Genomic DNA, 17820 nt, shown 5'->3' on the forward strand with positions numbered 1-17820 from the left:
GGTATTACAGCGTGTGGCATTATGGTGTCTGGCATGTGTAAAGGGCTTTACAGTGTGGTATGTGTAATGGGCATTAGTGTGGTATTATGAGTAACAGGCATTACAGTGTGGCGCATAATCTGCAAAGAGCATTACTGCATGGCATAATGTGTCATAACGTGTATAAGGAGCACTACGTGAATGGACTGTGTGGCATAACGTACATACTCTGGCAGCACCATATTCACAAACTGCTGCAGTGTAATACAAGTAAGGGGCAGTAATGTGTGGAATAATTTTAATTGGGGGAGTTAATGTGTGACCACATCCATTCCCCACAAAGCCACAGCCCTTTTGCAGAGCGTGCTGTCCATAATTACAATATGGGGGCACCAGTCCCTTACTTTGCCATGGGCGCTCGGAACCCTAGATACACCCCTGATCCATGGTAAAACAGATCTAATATATATTGAATTCTTGAAACACAAAAATGTTGATCATCAAAGTTAATTTTATCAATACATTAAACAACTTGATTTTTGTTTTTTTAAAAGTCATGCAATTTATATCAATGATTTTCTTAAAAAAAAAAATCATGTGATTTAAATTAGCACACCCTGTTTTTGAAAACCAGTATTTTTAGTGCATCTGCATTTTCCCCATTTTTTCTGCATTAGAAGTACAGGTATCAGCATGGTAGCACCTCTTAGAAAAATAGGGCAGCTGGGCTGCACATCCTTATATCAGAATGGGCTGTAAGATCAGCAGGCTATGTTATTGGTGTTACTCTGCCTTTTATTGAAGAAATTTATGTTAAAAGTAGCTTAAGGTACATATTGTAATAGATTGTAACCATCTAAACCACTATGTGTTTTCTCTGCTGCCTTCTAAAAGATGGTTTAGATGTATTAAAGCACAATCATCAAGGTTAAAAAATAGTTGTTTTGTTCCCTTCTATTATTGGTAGAATAAACTTGGAAAAGTGTATATAAGCCTATTGTGATGTTTACTCTGCTGTATCGGGGTTGTGGGAATTTTGAAAATGTATATTGTTCCAAAATGTTAGTTTAGTACAATGACAAACATTTTCAATCATACAAATTACGCAAATAAAAAAAAAAAACCACACATTTGCATAGAATAGGTTTAATCAAAAATTAATATGGCTAAAATAAACACCTATAAAATAATAAAAACAAAAACTTCATAGAAACATTACATTAGAAAATGAGAGTTATGGTAAAACTTACCTTTGTTAACGCTCTTCGAAGTCCATAGGGTCCAGAGGGAAACATTGGGGTGTAGGTAGGACCTGGAGGACCGGACATCAAACGCAAAGCTTTTCAATCCAAGGATGCTCCGGTCCTTCCCCCTATCCCCTGCCCACAGCCTGAGGGCACTTAAGTTTTGTTAACAAGCCCAAGGCAGGAGCAGGACAGGAGAGAAGGAAGACTGGTACACTGAAGAACAACACTCTCACACAGAGAAGGAAACAAGTGACCAATAGAAGAAACCCAAAGAAGCGGGATGCGCCAGAGTGGGGATGGACTTTTACCATAACTCATTTTCTTCTTCAGGGTCCATAGGGCTCCACAGGGAGACATTGGGGATGTCTCAAAGCAGTTGTTCAAGGGCGGGAACGCTCCTGCGCTGAGAACCCTACGCCCGATAGAAGCATCTTGAGAGGCAAATGAATCAAAGGCACAAAACCTAAGAGAGGTATGGACAGAAGACCAGGTGGCCGCCTTGCCCTGTTCAGCTGAGGCACAACGCCGGGCTGCCCACGTGGGACCCACAGAGCGAGTAGAATGAGCAGAGACTGTAGTTGGCATAGGAAGGTCCATCTGCATGTAAGCAAGTCATGCAAATCCATCTGGCCAGTCTGTTTGTTAGCTGGCCATCCCTTCTTTTGAAATCCATATAGGACAAAGAGAGAGTCCGATTTCCTGATGGAAGTAGTACTGTCTACGTAGATCTTTAGAGCACGGACCACATCCAAAGAGACCTCACCTGCCGAGAGGTCTGGTGAATTAAAGGCCGGAACCACAATTTCTGTATTCAGGTGAAAGTGAGAAACTACCTTAGGAAGGAAACCTGGGCGAGTTCGAAGAACAGCCCTATCCTGATGAAATATCAAAAAAAGGGGACGAAAGCACCCCTAAGTCTGATACGCTACAGGCAGATGCTATAGCCAGAAAAATCAGAGTCTTCGTAGTGAGCCAATTGATATCCGATTCCTGAGGTTCAAATGGGAGGTTCCTGAAGTGGTTTGAGCACCACTGACAAATACCATGGAGCCACAGGAGTGACAAAGGGAGGTTGTATCCGCAGAACACCTTGCATGAAGGTGTGGACACCTGGCATAGAGGCAATCTTGCGTTGACACCAGATAGACAAAGCAAAAACTTGCGCTTTGAGAGATGCTAGGCGGAGGCCTAGATCCAGTCCAGCCTGAAGGCAGGCAAGAATTCGAGAAACTCTAAAGACCTGAGGGTCAAAGGACCTCATTCAGAGTCGGTCGTTGCGGCCGCACGGTCGTACGCCACCGATGTTCGCTAAACTGCGCATGCGTAAAATTCGCAATCGCTATTACGATCACAAATTTCTCTCCCCTTCAACTTGGCCAGGTCGTTAGTTTGAGTGACAGGATGAGGCGTTTGTGGGTGGTAACAGGGGAAGGTGCTTGTGAACGGGGGAGTGGAAATCCAAACGCAGGCGTGCCTGACTATGCAAACGGCGTTTTATGGGAGTGCATAATTAACTAAGTAGTGTCATGGCACATGTGACATGGGAGATTTTTACACTGACTTGATCGTAGTGCTTAAGAAAGGGTATGGTCAACCTTAAGCTCTACGAGCAGCTCCGATGGTTCCCGATGGTCTCGATTAATCCTTATATGCCCGGAGCAGACGTGTAATGCGAACGAAAAGGGGGCGTATTTTTAGTCTTACGGCCGCATCCTCCCCTTGCTCGTCCAGCTAACGATCCCATCTTAACGACGCAACTTGCGAGCGCTTCATTTGCATATCCAGCCCCTTTTACCTTACGACCGTGCGGCCGCAACGACAGACTCTGAATGAGGTCCATAGTTTTGAGTAGCACACCATTGGAAATATGAATGCCAAATTCTGTGGTAAATCCTAGCTGAGGCTGGTTTACGTGCTCTAAGCATGGTCTGGACCACAGAGCTAGAAAATCCCTTAGCCGTTAGGAGGGAAGCCTCAAGAGCCAAGCATTTAAAGACAGACGGGCTAGGTCCGGATGTAGACAGGGACCCTGAGACAACAGGTCTACTTGTAGAGGAAGTTGAAGAGGAACGTCTATGGAGAGTCTTAGAAGATCTGAGTACCAATGACGTTTGGGCCAAGCCAGAGCTATTAAAAAGGATTGTGCCTCCTTCCGGTCTGAATTTCCGAAGCACTCGAGAAAGTAGGGATATTAGAGGGAAGAGATATGCCAACTGGAAAGTCCATGTCACCGACAAGGCGTCTATGAAGGCTATGTCGAGGTCCTTTGTTCTTGCTCCATAACCTGGAAGTTTGTTGTTTTGTCTTGAGGTCATGAGATCCACTCCTGGAAGATCCCATTTGCCCACCAGAAGCTGAAAGACTTTTGGGTGTAGAGACCATTCTCCTGGGAATCAGTGGAAGCCCGGCAGGGGGGGGGAGATCCCAACAGCGGATTAAGGTAAGTAACCCTAATCCTATACCCCCCCCACCCCCAACCTAACCCCCCCTAAGTGCCTAAACCTAACCCCTACCCCCCACCCCCCCCGTCTCTGCAGCCTAAACCCAACTCTCCTGGGGGGGAAGCTTCCTAACCTCCCCCCGGGGGTCCCTAACCCCTCCTTCCCCCAGCCCAGCGGTTCCCAAACTTTTTTGAATCGCGGTGCCCTAGTGTATCAGCATTGTTTTCACGGCACCCCTAAGCCAAAAATTTGTTATTGAGAAATTCAGAAAAAAATGTAGTGAAGTAGTACAGTGATGTAAATTGTGCTGACCTGTCGTCCTTAGGTTTGGTTATATAGTGGTGGACAGGTTTGTGCTTCTTTTTTTGCACATATTTACATTATATTGACCATAAAGAATTTCATTTGGTGCTGGACCACCAACCTGAGGAACCCCTGCAAGTGTCCCGAGGCACTCCAGGGTGACGTGGCGCACAGTTTGGGAACCACTGCCCTAGCCTAAACCTAACTCTCCCGGGGGTGTGCCTAACCCTAAGTCCTCCCGGGAGCCCTAAAACCTAACCCTCCCCCCCCCCTGCGGCTGGCTTACCTTCGCTCGGTATGCCGGGCGTTGGGCTCCTGGTGTAAGTCCAATGACTGGCGGCGGGATTTCGACGCCTGTCATTAGTACCCTGCCGAGATTTCACAGTCGGGATGCCGGCAGTCGGCATTTCGACCATCAGCTTCCTGACTGCATCCTTTCTCCTGCATGCACATTGCGACGGCTGAGGAATTTTGCTTCCCAATCCCCGGGATGAACACTGCGGAGATGGCTGAGAGTTTGAGTTCAGCTCATGTCAGAATGCGGGACACCTTAGTCAATGCTGATTGACTTAATTGAGATAGGCCACAGCCGTGGCGTTCTCATACTGTACTTGTACTGGCCTGTTTTTCAGAATATTCTGAGCCAGAGTGAGAGCTCTGTATATGGCTCGAAGTTCCAGGATGCTGTTGGCAACATTGCCTCGATTGGGGACCATCGGCCCTGGATGGAGTGTTGGCTGGTTACTGCGCCCCACCCTCGGAGGTCTGCCCTATCCAGGATCAAAAAAGGGACGATCCTGGTTCAAATGGGGAGTCTGTAGCCACCTAGGGACAGGTGAACCTCTGGGGGGGGGGGGGAGGAGATCATCGTCTGGTATCTGAGCAGATGAGGTAGTCCGTTCCACCTGGTGAGGATCAGGTGTTGCAGGGGCCTGGAGTGAAAATGGGCAAAGAAGGTGGATACCATCGATCCCAAGGTCTGCATTGCAAAGTGAATCGACACTCTGCGACTGTGAAGCAGTCTGCGTAGTCTGTACTGTATCACTGAAATCTTGTCTGCCGTCAGGAAGATTCTCTGAACTCGAGAGTCCAGAAGGGCTCCCAAATGTACCATTCTTTGAGAGGGTGTCAGGGAAGACTTCTTCCAGTTGATCAGCCAACCATGCATGTGTAGAAAGGCAATGGTTACCTGCAGATGGCGTTGAGTCTCTGGGGAGCTAGCCAACAGCAAAAGAACGTCCAAGTATGGGAGCAGTCTGATCCCTTGACGACGAAGTGAGGCCGCCATGACTGCCATGATCTGGGTAAAAGCCAGAGGAGCCGTTGAGAGGCCAAACGGTAGAGCCTGAAATTGCTAACTTTGCTGTAGTATAGCAAACTGGAGATATTGTTGATGAGAAGGCGCTATAGGCACACGTAGGTAAGCGTCCTGAATGTCCAGGGAAACCATAAAATCTTCAGGCTCCATAGCTAGGATAATAGAACGGAGAGTTTCCATACGAAACTTGGGCACCCTGATAAACTTGTTCAGAGATCTGAGATTGAGGATAGGCCGATGAGACCCATTGGGCTTCTGAACTAAGAAAAGGGTAGAATAATAGCTCTTACCCCACTGTGAGGAGGGGACCTGAATTATTACTCTTGAATTCAGTAAGGACTGAATGGCTTTGTGGAGCAGCAGGGCATTCGTTGAGTCCAATGGAGGTTCTGTGCAAAAGAACGGTTGTCGGTCGCCTCAGGAAGGAGAGGGCGTATCCGTGGGAGACCACTTCTCTTACCCAGGCATCTGACGTGGTCTGAGGCCAAACCTGGGTGAGCTGAAGTCAGCCTCCCACGAAGAGGCCTGCCCCGTCAGGCTGCACGCTTGTCCGTAGACGTCTAGTAGCCCAGGCCTGTTTGGCTCTAGGCTTGGAGGCCTTTGCTGATGTCTGGTGCCGAGGAAAAGACTGACCTTTGGCTTTTCCTTGAGGGCGAAAGGATGATGTCCAAGGCTTTGTATTATATGCCGAGAGCAGGAACGCAGTCTTGTTAGCTGCCACGAAAGTCACAATTTATATAGCACAGGACAAAATTGGATGTCCCCTGAATAGGGAAGAGACTCCAGTGCCCGTTTTGAATCCGAATCTGCTTTCCAGGAACGGAGCCAAACAATACGATGGGCCACTATCCTGGAGGCCAGGAGAGCCGTATCCATAGATGCCTCACCTAAGTAGGAGGGTGCATCCCTAATGTGCGATACATAGGAGTTGTTCCCGTGAAGCATCAGAGGGAAGTGTTTCTTCTAGGGCTTCTGCCCAACTCTCAATGGCTTTCGCCACCCAGGCCGTAGCCCTAGCAAGACGAGTAATAGATCCTGTAAGAGAGTAAATACATTTATGACCACTGCGTTAGGAACTTCCCATTTAGTGCAATCAATAGCTGGAAAAGGGTAAAAGGAACTGAATCTTTTTGGGATTTGAAACCTTTTACCAGGCATGATCCATGCTTCACTCATGTGATCAGATAGCTGGTCTGATTGTGGTAAAACTACCTTTTGTTGTTTGAAAAGTGCATTCTTTTTCTTCGGAGTGAGTTCATCCTCTTCAATTTGTAAAATGGATTTTACAGCTCTTACAAGAGCAGGTATATCTAGCTTAGAGGGTGGCTCCTCTTCTCCGGAGACGGAGTCAGAGTGAAAGAGGTCTGCATCTTCCACATCCCGAGAGGATATGTCAGAATCAGATAACTGAGTGGACTGGGAGGAAAACAGAGTGTTTGGTAGGTAAAGGCTTTTCCTTGTGTAGCAGTTGCTGCAAGGCTGTAGAAGTAGTAGCCAAACTCTGTACTGAGGTAGACAGCATGTCTACCTATGGGGGAGGCAAAGGATTTGCAGGGAGTACCTGCTATAGCCATCCCGCAGGGGGAACCACTATGGGGACCGCTCTCTGTTCCGAAGTTTTTGCCAGCATTTGTGAACAGGCAGCCCAGGGAGAGTCCTGAGGGAGAGACACCGGGGCTGAGGGACCAGGGGCTGTGTAGCAATTAGTGCAAAGCCCATCCTGAATAAAGTCCTCTGGGGCCAAACCCGCTGAGCAGGCTTTACAGGACAAAAGAATAGGGACAGGATCCTGAGGCTGTTTATTATTCTTTTCTCTGCCCGCCATAGTAATGATTCAATGCAGTAAACAAGTTGCAGTATGTGAACTATGGCACACTGTAGTGTGCAAACGTGCTATATATGACCCAATATCATATGAAACAGCGATATATATGGCACGATGTAGTATGCAACAGAGTTAAAAATGATAGCATGTAGTATGCAACAACGCTATATATATGGCACAAGGTAATATGCAACAGCGCAATATACAGTATGTATATAAAGGTAGCACAATATAGTGTTCAACTGCACTGCTGGTAGCCCCCCTGGAGTGACAGCGCTTTCGAAGGCACAAGTTAGTTGCAAAAGCAGTACATCTGATACCAGGGAGCGTGCAACCGTGTTAGATATGGCACCATGTAGTGTGCAACACGGTCTCACGTATGTGATAGCCCTCACAAATGTGAGGTACAATGACCCTCTATACCTTAGCATGACAGGGTACAGTAGAAGAAAGGGATAATTATAACTGACAATATAGAAAAGGAGAAGTTAGCGCTAGCACAAGTCACATACAAATCAGAAAGAAAAATCACATTTTCTGCAATGGGCACGAATAACTATACAGACCACAGTGGCTGGCACGATATAGCGCTGTATGACCTGGCCCTTGGGAGAGGTATACAGGAAGACTGGACCCAGTGATTCCCAAAGACCTGCTTGCCTAAAATGTCTGCCGTGTCTCTCTGAGGGGGCGGAGGGTGGAGAAGGAGCAGCCCAGGGAACACCTGGACCACAGTGGAACGGTGCCCTGAGCTGGGGGAGGGGCTGCAGGGAGAGTGCCTTTTTCCCCTGGCTGACGTTAATCACCGTGTCCCCTGGCCCTAATTATGCCTCTGCACCAGTATGTTAATGCCCCGGTGGTCTAGTGGCGTGGTGTGCTGCCTCCCCGGAGTCCACATCAGCGCCTCCGGTCTGTCTCTGGAGACTGGAGGCAAGACTGCAATATTATGTGGGTCCCCGCGAATGGGGTCCTGCCTTACCTGTCCCCTGGATTCCGGGCTGCAGTCTGGGGGTCCGGGGACCTTGCTAGCTAGTCCCCCTCAGAGCCCTGCCGGGAGTACCTAGCACAGGCTTGGAGTCACGGTGCCGTGGAGGGGTGATACCATAGATGTCCAGAAGACAGTCTGGTGTTGCTCACCCTTCTGGTAGAAATAAAAATTAAATAAATGAAAATAAAAGCTTGGGCTGCATAAGGCGGCCCCCTGTTATAATGGTGGTCCAGCTCCTTGACAAACACCAACAAAACTGAAGTGCCCTCAGACTGTGGGCGGGGTATAGGGGGGAAGGACCGGAGCATCCTGGGATCGAAAAGCTTTGCTGTTGCTGTCCGGGCCTCCAGCTCTCACCTACACCCTGTGGAGCCCTGTGGACCCTGATGAAGAAAGTAACATTTAGAAGCCTCAGGCTATAGGGCCTCTTCTGTAAGGGCCCAATAACTCCAACCTTCCCAACCATTTCAAGAGACTTCAATGGAGTGTGTCTTTTTAGCTAAAGCTATATCATTAATTTAGAAGCAAAACCATTTGGATGATTTTAATGCAGCTGTCATTCACATTTCATCCAGAAAACAGCCACCAGACTGCTGCCTCCTATGTATTATGAAGCATCTCATTTTGTGGTGTGACCATATATGTAACACCATTATATGCTGCATTGATTTTTCATTGCAAACTTTAATGACAAGGGAAAAAGCAGAGCAGGAATTATCGCGGTTATAAAATGCAATATCCAGTGTTACATGGCGGCAAAGATTTCCTGAACACGAGAGGGAATTTTAACAACAAGCTGTACCGAGTGTGTTTTTAAATAGGTGATCTGGCACAGTACCCATAGTTGTATACCTTTCGTATATTTAGCTTCGTAATCTTTATTTTGTTTATATTTTAATTGTAATTAATAAGTTATTTAAACTTTAAAAAAAAACATAAGCATTCAGGCACGTTTCAGAAGAAATATAACCCACGTTATAGGGACAAGACTACACAGTGGCAAAAATCAAAAACTCCTATGTAAAGAGCACATACTTTTTTTGTCTGAGGAGCTGCTAAAGTCGATGCCGCCAAGTCCTTCGTTAGTGGTAGTCTGCGGAACGGGTGCAGCCAAGCCCAGGGGGTTCTGTCCCAGACCTAGAAACAAAGAACAACTTTTCACCAGCACTAAGACTACATATCAGTAGTTTGAGACAGCCATGTATACATGTTAAGTTTTTTATATGACAATTCCACTTTTAAAATGAGTGCCGACGCCTTTAGCCTGCACTTTAAGGATCCCTGACAAAAACCGTGGTTCCACAAAGGGGCCACCCAACGTGCAGAGTTTTTAGCAGCAGAGCTTAATGATTGGCCAACCAGATACTAAATTAAAGAGTCAATAAAGTCTGCAGACATAAAAACCTTTGGCAGTCCCAGGACAGTAACTATTGGTTCTAGGATTTTCAAACCTTATTAAGTTAAATAAAATAACGTACAATCTGTAGTCAAAAACGAGATGATTTTTTTTATACTTACCAGTAAAATCGAGTTAATCTGGGGCACATTTCTTGACTATGGGGTATAGTAAGGGTTAAAGGAGCCAGCACTTAATGAGTTAACTTTTTAGGGTATAAAGCTCCTCCTCTCCAACCCCTTCCTCAGTTTGAACTTAAAAAGCCTTAAGGAAAGGTTGAAGAACGAAGGACAGGATTGTATCTTACTCATACGCACAACCAACAAGGGAGGGATCGAAGTGTCCCCCAGATGTACTCAGAGAAAGATTTAACTGGTAAGTACCACAAATCTGGTCTTTTCTATCCTTCATCTGAGGGACAGTTCTTGACCATGGGGGATTGTACAAAAGCTGTACCTAGGGGAGGGTTCGCTCAATTTTTTGTGAACATAATACTTTACGTCCAAATATAGATCTCTAGACGCAAAGCCTCTAGCACAGTGGTGTCAAACTCGGGCCCTCGAGCTGCATTGAAACTACACATCCCAGCATGCAGTGCCACAGGTTTGCTATTAAGGCATGCTAAAACTATGGCAGGGAATACTGGGATATGTAGTCCCACAAAAGCTGAAGGGCAGTGGAGTTTGACACCACTGCTCTTGCAGATGCACCACACCGCACTGACCATGAAGCCCCCACCGAAAGAGCGGAATGAGCAGAAATCATGGCTTGAACAGTCCTTTCAACCCCATATACCTGCTTAATTGTGGCCTTAACCCATCTGGCTATAATTTGTTTTAGATGCTGGCCAACCTCTTTTCCTAGCATAAAGAATTAATAAACTACCTGTCTTCCTTATACTAGCAGTCATCTCCAGGTATATTCTTAACACTAGCTACATCTAACACACAACCATCTTGCCTGATTTAGCAAAAAACTATATAACCATTTCCTGATTAGGTTGGAAAGAAGGGAGTGTAAGTAATACTGCCCTATATTCATGGATAACTAAAAACGAAGGTTTGCAAAATAAAGCTCCCAATTCTGATACCTTCTAGCTGATGAAATGGCTAAAAGAAAAACTACATTTTTAAGATATCCATATAAGGTCTTTACTTCTGTAATAATGGGCAATCTTATCTGAAAATAGATAGACAGAGTTGATTCCTTTACCTTCAGAGAGCCTAACCTAAGGCCCAATGCGAGACCTGCTTGTAGAAAAGAAAGGACACTAGGTAATGAGAAAGAAGAATATGAAATTTCCACCAAGTAATATAATTATTCAAGATTGTGCGATAGTTGTCCGAAGAAACTTTCTTCCTAGCTTTAATCATTGTCTGAACTACATTGTCCTTATTCCTTAAAATCTTGGCTTCAAGAGCCATGCCATTCAATTTAGCCTCTGAATGCTCTGACAGACAATTGGCCCCTGTGATAACAGGTCCTGGCGTAGAGGGTATTTGACTCCTGCACCCACTGACATGTCTATTATGTTTGAATACAAACTCTTCTTGGCCAGTTTGGTGCTAAAAATATCACCAGAATCTCCTCCTTTGTTTTCTTCCTGAGAACCCTCAGAAACATAGGTATTGAGGGAAACATGTAGGCCAAGGAACCACCATTGTATCTATTAGGAAGGCTAGCAAATCCCTGGTTCTGCAACAAAACCTGCGCATCTGGTTGTTGAACGGAGAAGCCATTAAATCTATTTCTGGTTGACTCCATTTCAAAACCAGACTGTTGAAAACTTCCGGGTTCAAAAACCATTGCCCTGGAAGAATGAATTGGCAACTTAGAAAGTCTGCCTTCCAATTCTCTAACCCCAGAACAAAAACATCCGATATAACTGGAAACCTGATCTATGCCCAGGACAGGATCTGAAACGTTTCCCTCATAGCCAGGGAGCACTATGTCCCTGCCTGGTGATTTATGTATGCTATTGTTGTAGCATTGTCTGGCTGGAATCTTATTGGTTTTCCCTGAAGAAGAAACTCGGCTTCTTTTAATGCATTTAGAACTGCACTTAGGGACTGATTCAGCAGTGCACGCAAGATTCCCGATGTTTGGGAATCTGCGCAGGCCCCATTCTGCGTATGTGCAGAATGGGTCCTGCTAACTAGCTCGCAGACTGGCAGTGATTGACAGTCTGCTGCCGTTTGTGGGCGGGGAGGGGGCGGCGATGCCCTCAGTTTCCCGAAATGGAGGAGTGTCGTTGCCATTGTGGGGGAGGGAAGAAGCCAGGATCTCCGTCGGCTGACGGAGATTTCCTGGCCTCTTCCTCTAGACTGCGGCAGCCAACTGCGGGACCCCATGGGTCACCGCAGCCGACCGATGGTACGCAGATTATACAATGCTGCGTTGGATAATGCAGCTCGGATAAGTAATGCACAGGAGGCGCGATACCTCCTGCTACATTTCCATATCTGCAAGGATCGCAATTGCAAAGCTGCCTGCGTGCATACATCATATCTATAGCCTGCGTGCAGCTTGGCAATTACGATCCTTCCAGAATGAGGCCCTTAGTTCCAATACATTGATGGGAAGTCTCATTTCCTTTTTGGTCCTAAAAATGATGGTTCAACAGGACTGCTTCTATCCTTGCAGACTGGCATCTGTGGTGATCACTAACCAGACCAGGGCCATGAAACTCCTGCCTATGTTCAGGTTTTCATTATGGGTCCACTATCTGAGCAACTTTCTGATTTCTGTGGTGAGGGTTAAACAAACGGATATGATAGTTGATTGGACCCTGGCCAACTCCTTAAATGTTTAACTGAAACATTGTGGAATGCAATCTTGCATACTGGATTGCTTTGAATGTAAATACCATCTTCCCTAGTAGTTTCATACAACAGAGAACTGATGGGCTTCTGATCCCCAAAATCTTTTTGACGAGAATTTTGAGCGTTTCTGATCTTGTCTTCTGGTAGAAAAACTCTGGCCAATTCTGTATCGAACCTGAGGCCCAACAATTCTACTGAAAGACGTCTAGTGCCCTTAAAAGGATTGCCTGAAGCGCAACCTCTGAATCTGCCTTGAACAATAAATTGTCTAAATAAGAAATCATCATTAGCCCCATCCTCCTTAGGAGGACTGCCATGACTTATGTAAAAATTTGAGGGGCTGTTGCTAAACAAAAGATAGGGCCCTGAATTAGAAATGGCTTTCGCCCACTGCAAATCTTAGCAGACTTTGATGGCCTTCCCAAATAGGTACATGAAGATAGGCATCTGATGTCTATACATGCCAAAACTTTACAATATTTATCTCCATTCCATTTATGACTGACCTTTTAGACTCCATTCTGAATCAGTCTATTCTCAGTTTTGCATTTAAATCCTTTAAATTTAAAAATTAGTCTGACTCCCATCTGGTTTATGGTCTAAAAACAGATTGTAATAAAAATCCATTTTTCATTGACAATTTGGTACTGGAATTATTGAATAAATACCCTTGAGTTAGCGTTCCCGCTAGGCTGTTTTAGCGGGGCGCTGCGCCTTGCCCAATTTCAAAAGGGCAGAATGCGCCTTGGCGGCGCCGCGCTTAAACAGCCTGCAGGTGCCGTCCCCACTCGAGTACCGCAGTGGGAACGGCACTTTAAAGGCTTTTACAACCAAACTTCCCATGATTTTACCCACAACAATCATCTGAAATCTTTGACTAAACTAAAGATGCATCTAAAGCGGCTTCTCCCAAGTAATCTGCTCCCACTTTGAGTTGCTCTGCCATAGACACAACTGTTACCTAGGGTTGTCTGACTGGGTGCCTTCTAATGAAAGGTTGATCCACTTCTCCATAGCCTTCACTACTAGGTCTTAATGCTGCACCAGCAGCTACATAAATAGATTTCAACACACTTTCACATTTATGGTCTGAGCTATCCTTAAGAGCAGCTCCATCAGGAATTCGGTCTGAGCTATCCTTAAGAGCAGCTCCATCCGGAATAGGGAGAGCCGTAGCCTTAAATAATTTTGCTATAGGAACATTTACCCTTGGTGACTGTTCTCTATATACAATATCATTATCCAAAATAGGGCACATGGAAGGAAACCTGCATTGCACCTGGAACTTTTTTAGATTTGCCCATGGTTCTGCAATTAAAATTGCGTAATTGCTCAGAGGAGGTGAAAACAATGGACCTTTTCTTTAATGTTTTGGTTCTGAACAAATCATTAGATAAAATTTCCTGTCACAAACTTCTCTAGGTCAAGGACCTGACGGACTGCTTTAACCAAGTCCTCCACTCCCTAGACATCAAATCCTTCTTTTATAAAGGAAACAGAATCCTCTACCTCAGAATCTTCAACTCATCCTTCCTTATCAGAGGTAATATCAGATTCTGAGAAACCTGTCCAAAAACTGTCACTTGCACGACTTGGACCCAGCTGAGGATAACAATTTTTCTAGTGAACAGAAGTCCTTTCTAAATCTAAACCAGTCTTTTCCATTGATTTGGCCAAGGATGGTACCTCCACAGGCCCTAGAGCCTCAGGACGGCCCTGGAGAATTATCGTGCATCAGGATAGGACCTTGTTCTATCTTAGATACACCCTGCTGTAAATCAGACATTCTGAGAGGATACAAAATTAGACAATTCCTGTCTCATAATCGAAGTTATGGAAAGGGCAAAAGACCTAACCCAACGGGCGGTCAAGGTCTCCGCAACCAGTCACGTACCACTTGCCTCCTCGCAAGCAGCACATTACCAAACATTTCCAAGGGAAAATATCACAATCACAGTATTATACTGATATTCCATACAGCATATATACAGAAAAACAACAAACAATAAATATCTGAGTAGAAATAAACTGACCGTGTCAGATACTTATCTAGACTTAGCCACATGTTACTAAGAGGAGAGGAGCATTGCAGTTTTTATCTGCAGAGCCTCTTTTCAGCTATTGAACTGTACCAATAATTCTCTATGGCTGAACCTCCTTATTCAGACTGACGTCTTACCTCAACACCATTTTGAATAAGGTTAGGCCTTGAGAGCATAAACTCCAACTCTTCCACCCTTTCATCAAGGTGAGAGAGGAGCCTTTTGCAGTCGATCCAGCCACCCCTCTTTCATTAGGCAGGGTGGACTTGTCTGGTGCTACTTCCTGGATCGTGGCTGACGTAATTCTGTAATGGTCGCTTCCGCCACTGAGAGCATGCCTCTCAGCACCTCACACACAAGCCTGCACGCTGCCGAGACTTTCAGTGCAGCTGGCACTCCACCGCCGTCAGCATGCCGCCCGTCTGCACCCCCAGTCCTGGATGGTTCCGATCGCCCCTTCATCTGCCGCCCCGCCGCTCTCCTGAGCACTACTGCACTAACCAGATTTTCCTCTGTCAGGAATATGAACTGCTGTACGCCAGATTGCCCCTGGTTTCAGGTAAGGAGAGGGTTTTGAGGCACATATAACAAGGTCTGAGGCTTATAGACACCCTTAGGTAACTAGTGCTGAACCTACTCCCGCCAGCACTTAATGAAAAAGAAGGGGTTGGAGGGGAGGAGATTTATACACAAAAAGTTAATTCATTAAGTGCTGGCCTCTCAACCCTCACTATACCCCATGATCAAGAAGTGTCCCCCAGATAATGGAAAGAGAAATATGCTCCACTGGTGTCTGTACATGTTTAGATGAACACAGATTCACAGCAGTCTTACGTAGGAGCAGACACCAGAGTTGGGCCATGCCATTCATTTAAACAGTTAAGCTGGGTACACACTTAAGCAACATTGCGGCTGTACACATTTACCAATTGGCCTCTTGATATGTCTAGTCAAGAAATAAGCAGATAATAGACCATAATATAAATAAAGATGGTCTATAAAAATATGACAGTCAATACTAAAAAGTATCAACTGATGGATACTTCTGAGGAAGCCGCTGAATCCTGAGGCGGAGAAACGCGCAAAGTCACAATTTATTTTCAAAGACCAGCTGGTATTGTACTACTCAATTATCTCCCGGGAGTATCGTGAGCACAGGACTTTTTTTAAGCCGGGATTTCAGTTTACTGAAGGGGAATATCCCCATTGGCTCACGTCCTCACTGAGGAGTGATTCATATGCCCTATGATTGGGCTATATACGCATTTATAAACATCCTGGATGCATACAAACATCTTATTTGTGAGCGATATGCTGTAAGCCTGGACATATGCATGCCTGCTATTAACCACTTTTTGCCAAAAATATATATGTGGAGTTATTTCAAAAAGACTTGCATACTAACCATTCACTCTGGACAGAGTAACATTATATCTGCATGTATAGAGTCTAAGCCTAAGACTTATTTATGTGGACTTGCATGCGGGCCCGCAAATATATTGGCACACTAACCAGCGTTGCTTCTGCAGTATTGACTGCTACACTCAATTTGTATTAAGACTTTTATATGTTTGTCTGTTATGTTTGTTTGTATCATGGGTAGCATATCCATCAATTGATACTTTTTAGTATTGACTGTCATATTTTTATAGACCATCTTTATTTATATTATGGTCTATTATCTGCTTATTTCTTGAGTAAATACTGGCCGGTCTAATCTATTAATCTTTAGCGATTGTTTAATTTTTTATGTATTTTTTATGTTATTAAAACCTGTCTATTTAGCGCTATTATTTTTGTTTTAATTTCTCCGCTAATAGGTAAGGCACAGACCTATTTTTAGGATAGCAGCTGTTGATGGGATTTAGACCTTGTTTTCAATTACTAATATACATGTGTATGGTTTAGAGCACTTGGTTTTTTATACTAACTTGATATGTCTGGCCGGCCAGACATCACAATTGAACGGGCATTTCAATTTGCCAGCCCAGTTGAGATATCAGTGTTGGCGGAGCCTGCGGCCAGTGTACAGGAGGTCAAGTATCAGGTATACACCCCTGCTTGTTTTGCTCCTTGTAGTTTTAAAACCAGTGCCAGCACCAAAAGCCTGGTGCTGGTTAATCAAATACAGGGGGCCCCTACATATTTTGTTCCCTGTAGTTTTATGAACCAGTGCCAGCTAAGAGAGCCTGGGGCAGGTTATGCCTCTGTGGGGGGAACCCCATGCCATTGTATTTTTTTTTTTGGAAACCTGAAATCCTATCCAGTTCCAATTATCAGGTTATTAATTCTCAACCTCCCCCTCTTCACCATTATAAATTAAATTCCTCATTAATTAATCCGCTTTCCTGCACAGTGAATGTATTTTTTTTCAGCAGACTGTTTCAGCAAACACAGATTGGAGGTCTGCTGAAAAATTGGACGAGTAGCAAGGATTGGATGTAGAATCTGCAAGCAGGTCTACAGCAGGATTGTATAAACAGTCTGATCTGTGGTCTGATCTGCAGTGGATTGGATAATAGTGTGTACCCAGCATTACTCGCTGGCATTTAGATGCATCCTGTACTTTGGTGATTACACAAGTTCTGCTTAGCATGAAGACCAATGACCTTCAGCATCTCAGGAGGAGCTGGATTCCAAGTATGTCTATCGGTCACAGAAGATCTCTTACAATGTCAAAGTTGAAAAAGGCTGGTAACAAACCTGACTGACGCGCGCGCGCGCACACACACACACACACACACACACACACACACACACACACACACACACACACCTCGGCAATTGCCAAAATAATGCCATAGAAGACTTGCGGTTATCCAACTCTGAAAGCCCCTCTTTGTGAAAATGGAAAATAAGATAGCGGTTGAGTTTCCTAGAAAGAGACCTACTGGATTTATGGCCCACGGCTGGACATCCTCAGAGCTTGCTAAATATTTGCCTGCAGACCCAGATGGCCATGCTGCCAGCATATATCCAATATACGCCCCATACTCTTATCAGCACAAGTCTCTTTCCCATTTTATATACTGTTGCTTTAGTCACTAATCATGTTAAGAATAAACTGCCTACTATGTATAGAGGTTATAACTATGTTAGTATCCAACATGGCAAGATATATAGGTGCAGCAGACGCAGTTACAATTACCTGAAGGTAGTGCATTTGTACTTTGAAAGAGTGATCCGGACAGTCCGGACAGAGCCCCAAGTGAAAGACCAGTGGACGCTGTAGGTGCGGCTGTAGTTCCGCCCAAATTCAAAGAAAATCCAGTTCCCCCTTGAAGTAAAGCAATAATGTTAATTAGTAGATACAAATAAAACTTCTTGGGGTGCAGAAGATAAGTGACATTTGTAATAAGATAACAAAATACATTGAATGTGGGTGAGATATAATCAGCTGTACTATAGGGAGGAGGCACAGAGCAAAACGCCAAAGCACCAACTTTGTACTGTATGTAC

At 45.0% G+C, this 17820-nt stretch overlaps 1 protein-coding gene across 2 annotated transcripts in view; it reads right to left on the reverse strand.

The window, feature by feature from the left end:
- Positions 1 to 17820, reverse strand: part of NUP58 (nucleoporin 58) — a 107353-nt gene that overhangs the window by 75289 nt on the left and 14244 nt on the right. For both annotated transcript variants that reach the window (XM_088460287.1, XM_088460288.1), the window contains exons 4-5: positions 17510 to 17638; positions 9137 to 9238 (exon numbers count right to left, since the gene is read on the reverse strand). In XM_088460287.1, coding sequence (XP_088316413.1) covers positions 9137 to 9238; positions 17510 to 17638 — 231 coding nt within the window. The remainder of the gene's footprint in view (positions 1 to 9136; positions 9239 to 17509; positions 17639 to 17820) is intronic.

Source organism: Taudactylus pleione, unplaced genomic scaffold (genome assembly GCF_031769625.1).
Source record: "Taudactylus pleione unplaced genomic scaffold, aTauple2 ptg000043l, whole genome shotgun sequence".
Lineage (NCBI taxonomy): Eukaryota > Metazoa > Chordata > Amphibia > Anura > Myobatrachidae > Taudactylus > Taudactylus pleione.